At 40.3% G+C, this 12,029-nt stretch overlaps 1 protein-coding gene across 1 annotated transcript; it reads right to left on the bottom strand.

Annotated features, from left to right (window-relative positions):
- Positions 1-1,007: 1,007 nt before the first annotated feature.
- Positions 1,008-9,137, bottom strand: LOC135550457 (claudin-7-B-like). Its single transcript, XM_064981253.1, has 4 exons — positions 8,618-9,137; positions 2,400-2,564; positions 2,222-2,306; positions 1,008-2,051 (listed from the first exon to the last, which is right to left on the bottom strand). Exons 1-4 carry the CDS (start codon positions 8,838-8,840, stop codon positions 1,892-1,894), a joined length of 633 nt encoding a protein of 210 aa, XP_064837325.1. The 5' UTR covers positions 8,841-9,137; the 3' UTR covers positions 1,008-1,891.
- Between the last annotated feature and the right edge of the window lie 2,892 nt (positions 9,138-12,029).

Raw genomic sequence — 12,029 nt, 5'->3', positions numbered from 1 at the left:
GACATGACCCTCCAGCATGATAATGCCACCAGCCATACTGCTCATTTTGTGAGTGATTTCCTGAATGACAGTAATGTCAGTGTTTTGCCATGGTCAGCAAAGAGCCTGGATTTCAATCCCATTGAGCACGTCTGGGACCTGTTGGATCAGAAGCTGAGAGCTTGGGCCATTCCCCCCAGAAATGTCCGGGAACTTGCAGGTGCCTTGGTGGAGGAGTGGGGTAACATCTCACGAACTGGCAAATCTGGTGTGGTCCATGAAGAGGAGATGCACTGCAGTACTTAAGTAATCTGGTGTGGCCACCAGCTGCATTTTGACCCCCCCCCCCCTCATACAAATATTTACACATTAAGTATGCAGAAAATAAATGCAGTTGACAATGAGGCTGTTTCGATTTTTGCTGATTTTATATTACACTGGTCATCCCCAAAGCCAATATCTTTGGCCGCCTTTCCTTCCAGTTATCTGCTGCCAATGACTGGAACGAATTGCAAAAATAACTGAAGTTGGAGAATGCTCCCTCACCAACTTTAAGCATCAGCTGTCAGAGCAGCTTACTGATCACTGCAGCTGTACAGAGCCTGTATAAATAGCCAGTGCAACCAACTACCTACCTCATTCCCATATTTGTTTTTCCTGCTCTTTTGTACATCCTCATGTGCACAGATCACGCCAGTGTAAATTGAAATTACGTCACCACTATTGGCCTATTTATGGCCTTACTCAGTTGCACATACTGTATACAGATTTTTCTATTGTGTGTTATTGGCTGTACTTTGTTTTTCCCATGTGTAACTCGGTTGTTTTTGTCGCACTGCTTTGCTTTATCTTGGCCAGGTCGCGGTTGTAAATGAGAACTTGTTCGCAACTGACCTACCTGGTTAAATAAAAAAATATTTCAGCCGAGTTCACATCTGGTTGGTTACAAAGCAACCTAGCTAGTCAGGATAGGACGAGACAAGACTAATAGCAACAGCTCTGCATATCTTGTATTGAATCCCAAAGTATGCCCAAAACCACAACTTTATTTACAGAAGCCAAATCTCATAACAATAACTAAAATAAAATATCTTAAAACAAAAAAAAACAAGTTGAATATTCTGAATGTGACAGAAAGGATTACAATTGTACCATCTTTGAAGCACACCTACTGTAAGCTACTAGCTAATAAAACAAACAAGTACTTGACCAAAGGGAGAGGATGGAGTCAAATGTTTCACCAAATGAGTCACACCGATTTCCTTTACCACTGATAATAGCAATAACTGAACTACAGCAAATAGTCTGTCAATCTTGTAAAGATATGGAGGACTCCGTCCCAGACCTTCAAGTCATACAAGTCTTGACTGGTACCTTATGGTATGTGTTGTCGTAGGCATTGAAATAAAAATATCTAGCATAAACATTAAGTCAGACAATAGATGTCCCATCTGGCTCCCAGAAGATGTTGTGAGAGGTTTGGCTATTGTAATGCAATACCAAATCATGGTGGCCCTTTCATCATTACAATCATCTGGCCTGTCCATGTAGCCTACAGTAATAGACATGGGGAAAAGTGGAGTAATGGTGTGAGGGGGATATAAAACATTCTCACAGAGGCAGATGCTCACCACCTGCTCTCCCTTACAAGTAAATATCATAGTAGTAGTCCTCGAAAACAGTCACATAAAATAAAACAGATCTTAAAATTACTGCCTTACAATATCAGTAATTGAGGGTACACCGCAGATGAAATGTAAAACATACGTAGTTCAAAAAAGACAATGCTATCTAGGTGGACTTGGCAGAGACCAAGTGACATGTTGAGTTGGACTGATGCATAGTACATGTGGGTGCCTTTCCTTCAGCCTCCAGGCAGCAGGGCATAGAGAGAGGGGGGGGGGTCTCCTGCTCAGACAAATTCCTTGGTGCTGCTAGGGGGGCGGGTGGTGGCGATGGGGTATTTGGGTGTAGGTTTGCCCTTGGGGCATGATGCTGCGAGCATGGCACCGCCGATTATGTCCAGGAAGGCTCCAGCCCAGGCGATGAAGATGGCTAAACCAAACTCATACCTAGAGGAGAAGAGGGTTTGTGCTGGTATCAGTAAAATTACTTAGGTGACAGAAAATGGACCGCAACTTATATCATTCACCAACTCTAAGACGGTGAGTTAATGATTCCAGGTAACTAGAGGGGCAATAAAGAACGGAAGGAGGCCATAGAGGGATTCAGCAGTACTTACTTGGAGTTGACAGGGGCGAATGGATTGTAGAACTCTTTGATGATGTTATGAGCAAACCATGAGCAGGCAATAGTTGCAGACAGAGCTACGGAGGGGGAAAAATGTTAAAGGTTAAAATATCCGACCATACAGAGAATTTAGAGCAAATGACATATCTGCCAATTTCAAGGTAACTCACATCCAATCAGCAGGATGATGCCTCCAGTCATGGTGATGCGAGACTTCTTTATTTTGTCATCTCCTCCACAGTTGCTGCACTTCATTCCCATGGTTGCCACCCCCAGTCCAGCCACAGTCACAATGATGCCCACAATCATCAGGGCACGTGTTGCCTGGAGCGCACCTGTAGAGGTGGGGAGGACAGAGTTAATACACCAGATTATCCCTTTAGGGTGATATGCCCTACTAAACTTTTTTTTCTCTTCTTTTCAACAGAGACGATTTAAAGTTTATAGAGGAAGGAGAAGTACAAATGGTCTAGTGAATGAATGACCATGTTAGTTGACAAATGTTTGATTTATCCACAGACTTTAGAGGACTCTGCGACAAGTTGTTTTGGTCATAGGAATAAAAGGCTTAACTTGATTTTATAGGCATGTTTAGCTTTAATAGCCAGGTTATTAAGACCAGAAAGCAGTAGCCACTGAAACTCTTCCACACTGAACTCGTCTCTGCCTCAACCACTCTCTCCCAATGTAGGCAGGTGCATTACATGGAAACAACCCGTTTTGCATGAACATTGCCATTGAGAGCATCCGCCATTTTAAAGTTGTCAAGTGGGTGGGGAGTGATCAGACAATGATTAGAGCATAGTCTTCTTCAAATTTCTTTGCCTAGTTTGTAAATGGCTTTAAGCTATATGTCCACTGTCTAGTGGCCACAATAAATGAATGACAAGATTTGTCAAACCACCACCTGCAGTGCTGGAGTTAAGTCACCAATATTAGCTTCACAAACATCAAAAGATGTACTACTTTTAGAATTAATGGTGCTGCCCATGCAGTCACAGCTACAACATTGCGATCTCTATAAATCTCTATGGGTGCAACAGAAACCATATCCAACGGAAACCCTCAAGGGTGGAGTGTGCGTGGGTGGGTGATTCTCATGAAACCAGTTAAAAAAAAATGTCTGTAGCAAATTGAGAAACAAACCGTGATGCATCTGCAAATAATCAACTACCATTCTGGAGGACTAAGATCTCATTTTAGGGAAAGTGTTATTTTAAATACATAAATGTGCCGGAATTGTACAATTTCACCTCAAATTCCCGTAAAGCGTCCGGATTAAAACTTGTTTTTTTAAACACTTTAGAAAAATGTAATTTATTTTAATAAAACACCAAATGTTGCTGTAGTTTGTCCATAAATCATAGATAGTTTACTAGTTGAAGTTTACATGAAACATTTTATATGAAACATTTATGCCTACAAACAGTGTGTGAACGTGTGTCATTACAATAACACTTAAGTTCCTGTAAGATACTCAGTTTCTAATGAAGTTTTAGTCACCCATGATGCATCACCTAGGAGTAGCCCTTACATGAGCACAGTGAGTTAATTTATTTGCTTATATGCCTTTAGAATAAGGTTCTTATTTTTACAGTTCCGTAAGAATGACCTGTGTTTGTGTTGTATGTGTGCAACCCCTCCCTGACTCAGTCAGCAAGTCAGGAACCGGTCAGACCAGTCTTGAGACCGGGCGAGTTGGGTTTCACTGAGGGAGACACTCCCTCTCCATGCTGCTAAAAACATTTCCTTCCTCTATTGGCTAGCTCGACCCTCTTACAGCAGATAGATATGGATTTAGCTTACAACTGACAGTGAGCACATTCACAAGAGCCCAAATCAAGATGGCTGCCTTGAAGTCAGCAAAGTTCTCCAATATTGCATTATAACACTCCAAACAATTCAGGAACCATTTAGACAACATAGCAACATTTGAAACTACTATTAAAAATGTGGCTGTGGTTCTGAAAAGCTCCAATCAGTATTGGCATGAGAAAAACTGTAGGCATACTCTGCAATCTTCACTTACCAGGACAACATGAGGACATTAAAGCAAGCAGTTGGCACAACCTAACGCCTTATTCATATCTGGCAATATTTAATCTCCCGGCTATCGGCGCAATGAAATTGATATCAAGCTATTATTTTCTGACTTGTTACATCCGACCACTGGTTTGATAACAGTGCTTATCAGAACTGGCTTGTGTTCATGTTTGCTGATACAATAAAGCATACAAGCAAAAGAGAGTAGGCGATAAGGAGTCAATACAGCCTTATCAAAAGGTGTTGTTGATACACAAGTCAAACAAAGTACTTTACAGCCACTAATAAAAACTACCATAAACAGTGTAGGGAACTCAAGCAGCCAGAGTCTATAGGAGCATAGGGAACTTCACAGGTGTACCATAGGTGAAGTGTCAGAAGACATGAGTGGAATAGATGGCACACCCGCAGTAAGCCACACACTGAACTCTACATCTAGACAGCACAGGGTGTATACTGATGAAGAGTAATGGAGGACACATTTGTACATTGCGATATAGTGGATAGAGAAAAGACCATAGAATACATTTACATTTTGCAAGACTAATTGATAAGATAAAGGATCAAGCAATTTAAAAATCAGGGGGAAGTGGTCAGTAAGTGTACTGTAGTCAGAGGCTAACATGTAGCTCCATGTCTAAAATACTGCAATGTCATGATTTAGAGTGTTTTGGTATAGGCTAATCATATTCTAACACGCCCGGACATTTATCTGAAGAGACCGTGCAGAGGAAAGGCGGTAAAAGTGAGCGGGCTATTGAAAAACAAGGGACGAGCAGGTGTACGATTTCCCTTGGACACTGAGTTGAGTACCAATTGTCCCCATAATACAACAGGGCACGGTTTCCCGAAAGTATCTTAAGGCTAAATTCACCGTTATAACCTTTGTCGGAGCAACGTTAAATCTCCGAGCTGTTTCCCCAAAACCATCGTTATTAAGTTATTAACGTTGCACTTCAAAACATTGGTAATCAAATGCCTGCCTCGCCACTCGTAGAACAGTGAAGTGTGCAATTATATGCTTTTTTACCCTCCCGCGTCACTACACAACGCTAAACATGACTCAGTCCCTCTGAAAGCCGATAACTTCAGAACAAAGTTGACAAAGTCGCAAATCTCTTCGCAATTAATACAAAGATGCTTCAAATTAGGCTAATGTAAACAGCAGGCTATAGGTCCATTTATCATATTGAAATAGCCTACATTTAGTGTCCAACCAATTGAGTTATATTTTGTTACTCGTAGGCAACGGTGTACACAATCTCAATATATTTCACGATGTGTAGCCTAACGTGCCGGTGATTTAATGCATTTGTTATTGGGTAGCCTAAGCTTTACAATTAGCTTCAATATTTGCAGCAATGGGTGTTATATCTCTAGGAAACTGATCCGTTGTCAGTACTGTGAATTGTGACGTTCAGGAAAGATTACGGGAGAAAACGGATCCAAAAGCAGCGCTCACTTTCTTTCGATCCTACCAGTATCGACATGCTCCAATGACGCACTTAGCGACCTCTCGCTATGTGGAGTTTTGGGATACGCATGTTACATCGTCGGCCGTTGTAGGAAGCGCCATCACTTTAGCGAAACCGGGCCCTGGTCATTATCAGATCATACGCCTACTAAATTGATCTTGGTCTTTAGTGGGGTAGGATGAAAAAGGAGAAAATTGCTGCCAGTTTTATTCAATATAGGTTATAGAATGTTATAGAATATAACAGTTCTGTTTACGCATTTTCATACAGTGCCACCCCTGCATATGGAGTCTATTCACTGGCGCGTGTTGACTAAACAGAGCACGATAAACGTGATATTTACCCCCATGCCTGCAGCTCGCACACCAACTTGATCTCAGTATTTCCTATTATTTTATATGTAAATCCAAGACACTCCATTTAGTATGATATATTACGTTTCGAATAGTATGTATTAATTTGTGGCTGTCCATTACCCATTTCATATGGCATGTTACAAATCGCAAGCTGTACAATATTCCAATTTGTTGTGGCTAATGTTAACCAGCTCTAGGGGTTCGGGTTTAAGATTAAAAGTTAGGGGAAAGGCTAGCCAACATGTTAAGTATACTTAACAAAACATGTAAAGTGTTGGTCCCATGTTTCATTAACTGAAACAAGATCCCAGAAATTTGACTTACACACAAAAAGCTTCTCATTTTGTGCACATCCTTGTTCGTGAGCATTTCTCTTTTGCCAAGATTATCCATCCACCTGACAGGTGTGACAAAGACACTGATTAAACAGCATGATCATTCAGAACTTGCAACCCCCCCCCCCCTGCACATTTTCCAGGTGGCGCACGCATTGTCTTCATTGTTGTTTTCCTTCCTAACAATAGCTTTTGACATGTGCGTTGCCATCAAAGTAAGTGCCTTATTATGTTATCATTCTAATTTCTGTATATTGGTGTTGTCACTTTATTGTAGCACACCATATGTTTGGAGAATAATGTGTCTACATGTTTTCAAGTAATGTTGACCAATCTTGCATTCCGATTCTCGCATAGATTGTAATGGACACGTGTGTAAAATACTTTGAAAGTTGTACGAATTATGATGAGCTAATTAACAGCCATGCTTGTTGACATACAAAGCATTCTGATTGTCACAAACTGTCAGACCAAAGATGTATAACAAAATGAGGTGAAGGTAAGTGAATGATGGTAGATGACATACCCCCTTCAACATGCATGCTGCAAACAGACCCAAATCATTTTGTAACCTTTGGTTGATGCATAAAAAAATAAGACATGGTGGTGCGCACAAAGTACCCATCCTCGGCTTACTTGACATTTTTAGTGCTTCTCAATTATTTTGATCACTGTTGAGCTCACCCGTGATGTGATGAATAGTACCTAGTAATTACTATTAGCTAATTCATATTATGGTTTGTCAGCCAAGAGTTGGCTAAATACAACTGCTTGTGTTAGGCCACTTTCCACAGTTAGCACTATGACAAATGTAGCCTACATTTTCCAGTTTGGATGAGAACAGTGTTATTCTGTGGCTTCTGTGAATGTCTGAACATTGATTCCAAAAATAAACTGGTGACATTTTAAAGACTTTGCTTTTATTTTTTTACAGAAAAATGTTGCAGTGTCCAGCTCAACACATAATTTGAGCATTCCAGATTTACGTTTACTATGTTACGTCTAATCTATGAGACTAGTCTGCAACACGCCCATGGAGCACTAGCCTAAGGGTTTTTCCCACAGGCAGAAGAGGACATGGCATAGCCCGGATAATCATTACCGTGTTAACAGCACAAACCAGCCATAGCCACGAACTAATGTGAATACAAGTCATTCATTCAGTGGCCTGTGTTTGATTATATCCCCAGATTGCTGTATTCTCAGAGGTTAGATAGTGAACTGAAAGTGAGATTAAAAATTAAATATATCAACCCCACAGAGAAAGGGATATTTTTTTTTAAATGTTTTAGATGGATAGCACGCAGAGGGTCTGAGTTGAATAGTAAATGGACAAAGCAACCAAAAGTGTACAGTTGAGCATGGACACTAAATACGAGTCATAAATCCAGCAACAAGGTGTGTCAATTGCATAATATTATCAGGTTTCCAATAATGCATGGCGCATGCTAGCCCTTGTCATGAATCTGTTCCATCAAATTACACAAGTGTCAAAGAAGGAATCTTCTGTAGGGGGCAGTTTTGTTAAGAGAAGCGATGCTCGGTCTGAACATTAACACGCATCGCTTGCAGTAGGTTTTGGGAGCATAAGGACATTTCATAAATCGGTGCGAAATTATTTTCAAAAACAAAAAGGTTAAATTCACACACCTTTACAAGTTTAGGGTTCCCTCACGACCATAGTTCTAAGTTACAACGCTTGTTTACTGAAAACAAATATTTGACTACCTGTGCTAATTATCTGTCTCTGAACACCTGTGTGTAAACGAGAGGCCAGCCATTTTTTGTCAATGAAAAATAGGGTCTGCTGCAAGTGTTAAGTATACAGTAAGTGTGTAGTTTGCATTTCTGAAGTTGATTTGATATGGAAGTAGAGGAATTTGTGTTTCTAGAACCATAGCGCAATTAAATCAATTCACGTTTAGATGGAGTATTTGGCAGGTTTGGCCTCGAGCCAATTCGCCCTTTAAAAACATAACATGTAAGACTAAGGTTTGACGTTAGTTTCCTTTAGTCCAATATTGGGCAAGGTGTATGCCTCATCCACATAGCGTTAATTCCGTCGCCTTCAACATAATACGTTATATTGCACTCATAGCTCTAAGATCCATACAGGGGCAAGGCAAACGTTCAACACACACACGTTTATATATTAAAACAAATTCATTAGCCTACTTACTGTCAAGTTGCAGAATTGAGTCGTAGACTTTGCATTGGATCTGGCCGGTGCTCTGAAATGCACAAGACATCCATAATCCCTGGTACATAGACACTGCTGTGATGATGTTGTCCCCGACATAGGCGGACATCTTCCACTGGGGCAGGATTGTGCCTACAATTAACCCGATCAGGCCGAGTAGCGACAGGGCAAACCCCAAAATCTGGAGTCCCGAGTTGGCCATTATGAACTCCTTGAATCAAACTGAGTTTTAGGAAAGTCACTGTTCTTGTAAAACCTGTAGAAAGTCTAATTGTTTTGCAGGAACAAAAAATAAATTACTGTCCACCTGGTTGAGACTAGCGGTCCTCCACGCGTTCACACAATGGATGTCTTAAAAAAAAGAAGCGGTTGTTGTAAAATTGTTTTAGAAAGTAGTCTGCGAAATATAAACCCAATTTGGTAGTTTTGCCTGTAAAATGCAAAAGGGACTATTTCTCAGACACCTGTTGAATAGCCGCACCTTGAACATAATGAGGATTTGTCTGCGAATGGGCGTTTTTTAAAGTAGCTTCCGCCTCATAAGGGGCGGGGGACGCGCACAGTTTCGAGTCATCAACAGGTGTCTTGAAGACCTGAGGTTTCACGATGTCATGGTATCAGTCACAGCAGAATAGACGCCAACCGCAATCTTTTTTTTATTTTTACGAATGCGATATGGCGAAGTTAGTGGCATTTCTTGTATTGTTTTCCATAAATCAATGGCTGCAACTCCTGTGCTCAGACATAGGCTAGCTAGGGCATATCCCAGGGCACAATGAATTATATTTTCCAGTTTGCCATTTAGCTTAAAGTAATGGGATTGTTTCTCTCCACTGCATTGGATGACGAAAGATGCCTCCAGAGAACACTGTTTGCATGGAGATGGTGAGTTTATCGCCTCAAAACATCCCATACTGAAACTTAATATTTAAAATACATATATGTAATATATGTACTAGAATTTTAAATAAATATATATAAATACATTTATTACTCATATCACATATATTTCGTAAATATATTTTCTTATATTCCATTTTGCCCATCTAAAAAAATATACGTTGTAATATTTGACATATGTACATATATTTACATGTTTTACTTATCCATATGTGGTAATATGCATTTTACATACATGTATTATTCAGATAATTATTGACCATATATGCAAATGTGTGGGCTAGATATACATGTTGACATCATGCTGTGGTAGCTAGCAAAATATATTCCAAAATATATTTCATAAGTATATGTTGACATTTATTTTTATGAAATACAAGATGTATACATTTACCTTAGTTACAGTAGTTAGGCAACATTCAAATGCAACGCATAACACTAAAAGGTTCAACACTATTACACAATAGCATGCTGTAGTATACTTTGAAAAGTTTTAATAAATGACTCATGACTGACAACTAAAGGAGTGCTTTTAATAATCTCTATTTTCAGTTTAAATAACTTGGTCCATTGTTGAATTGTAGCATAGGAGTCACTGGAAGGTTGCATCTCGATTAAAAAAAAAGAAAGTACAAATTACCTCTATGCACTTCTCATCTGTATTTGAAAATAAGGTATTTAAAGATCAAATTGATACTTAAAATGCAGATTCCTTCTCCTGGTCCATTACCAGACTAAGGGTGCGTTCGTAAATTCACTCTGCGGTGCCAGAGTGCGCTCTGGACATTTCTAATTCAGAACGTTGTCAGATTGTAAATTAGTAAATTCAGAGCGTTTTGCTCTCGGATTGTTCAGAGCGCACACTGGACGCTCTGGCCGAGGAGAAGGGTTGATCTGATCGTTCTGACCTCACAACGGCAGTCAAGCTAACTGGCTAACTACTTCCAGATATAAATGAGAGAACACCTCACTCTGACCATTTTACTCGCCCTAGCAGAACTGGTTAGGCAGTGTTCATGTTACCCAGAGCTTTGATGACTTTAACTGTGCGAATGGCAACAATTTAAATATGTTTTTTTGCCGACGTTTACCAGCCATATTCAACGGGTGTTGAGAGTTTGTAAATGTATCAATTATCAGTTATTCTGCGCTCTGGCACACTGAGACGAGAGTGCTCTGAAATCGGAGCAGATAGCCAGAGCGAATTTACGAACGTGCCCTAAGTTAACAGTTACCCTGTGGATAATGCCGAGACGGAGAGTCAGTAAAACATTTCCACAAGATGAAGAATAAGGTGTTAATGTTCATGAACACATTTGTATTTAATTGGGAACTAGCTAGCTAAATGAAACAAAATAATAACTTATATTGGCTGAGGTCTATGCATAGGCCGTTGATCCTTCAAACTAGTCAAGTTCTTACACACTGATCTCGACAACCATTTCTGTATGAACCTTGCTTTGTGCACAGGGCCATTGTCCTGCTGAAACAGGAAAGGGCCTTCCCTAAAATGTTGCCACAAAGTTGGAAGCACAGAATCGTCTAGAATGTCATTGAATGCTTTGGAAGTTAAGATTTCCCTCCACTGGAACTAAGGGGCCTAGTCCCAACCATGAAAAACAACCCCAGACCATTATTCCTCCTCCACCAAACTTTACAGTTGGCACTATGCATTGGGGCAGGTAGAGTTTTCCTGGCATCTGCCAAACCCAGATTTGTCCGTCGAACTGCCAGATGGTGAAGCGTGATTCAGCACACCATCTGGTTAATGCCCTCCTTGCCTGGTCAGAGATTTTTGGTGGGTGGTGCCATATTCTTTCAATTTTTTTAAGAACCACTTTTTAATTAATTTATTTTTTATTTATTTTTTAAACAAGTTCCCTTTTTCATTTCACTTCAAGAATTTGCGCTATTTTGTGTGTCCGTTACATGAAATCCAAATAAAAACCCATTTAAATTACAGTTTGTAATGCAACAAAATAGGAAAAACACCAAGGGGGATGAATACTTTTGCAAGGCACTGTATCTTTTATCAGGTGTTTGCCAGTCTCACAGCTGAGCTGCAGAGGCGATTTTCAAAGAAGTATTGTGAGATAATGCAAGGGGTCCAGTCTCTCAACCCAAAGAGCACAACATTCTTGAATGAGGAGCCTCTGTTTGCCTTTGCTCAGACCTTCTCGTCAGATTTAGAGGACCTCAAACACGAGGTTCATCAAACCAACCGGCTTCTTGATAGGAGAGAGAAAAGTGGAAGGGACAGACCGTCTAGTCTCCTTGACTTTGTTGTGTTTGTAGAACCATATAAAGAGGTCTTCAATGAGCTATTTCGACATTAGAAGATTTCTGTTGTTACACCAGTCAGCAGTGCTTCTTGCGAGAGAAGCTTCTCAGCTTTACAACTGATTAAAACCCTTAGGACAACAATGGTTGATGACAGGTTAAGTCACCTCGGAATTCTCAGTGTTGAGTCAAGGAGGGCACGCACCCTCAA

The sequence above is a fragment of the Oncorhynchus masou genome, chromosome 12, assembly GCF_036934945.1.
Source record: "Oncorhynchus masou masou isolate Uvic2021 chromosome 12, UVic_Omas_1.1, whole genome shotgun sequence".
Taxonomy (NCBI): Eukaryota; Metazoa; Chordata; class Actinopteri; order Salmoniformes; family Salmonidae; genus Oncorhynchus; species Oncorhynchus masou.
This window is presented reverse-complemented; position numbering and strand designations above follow the sequence as displayed.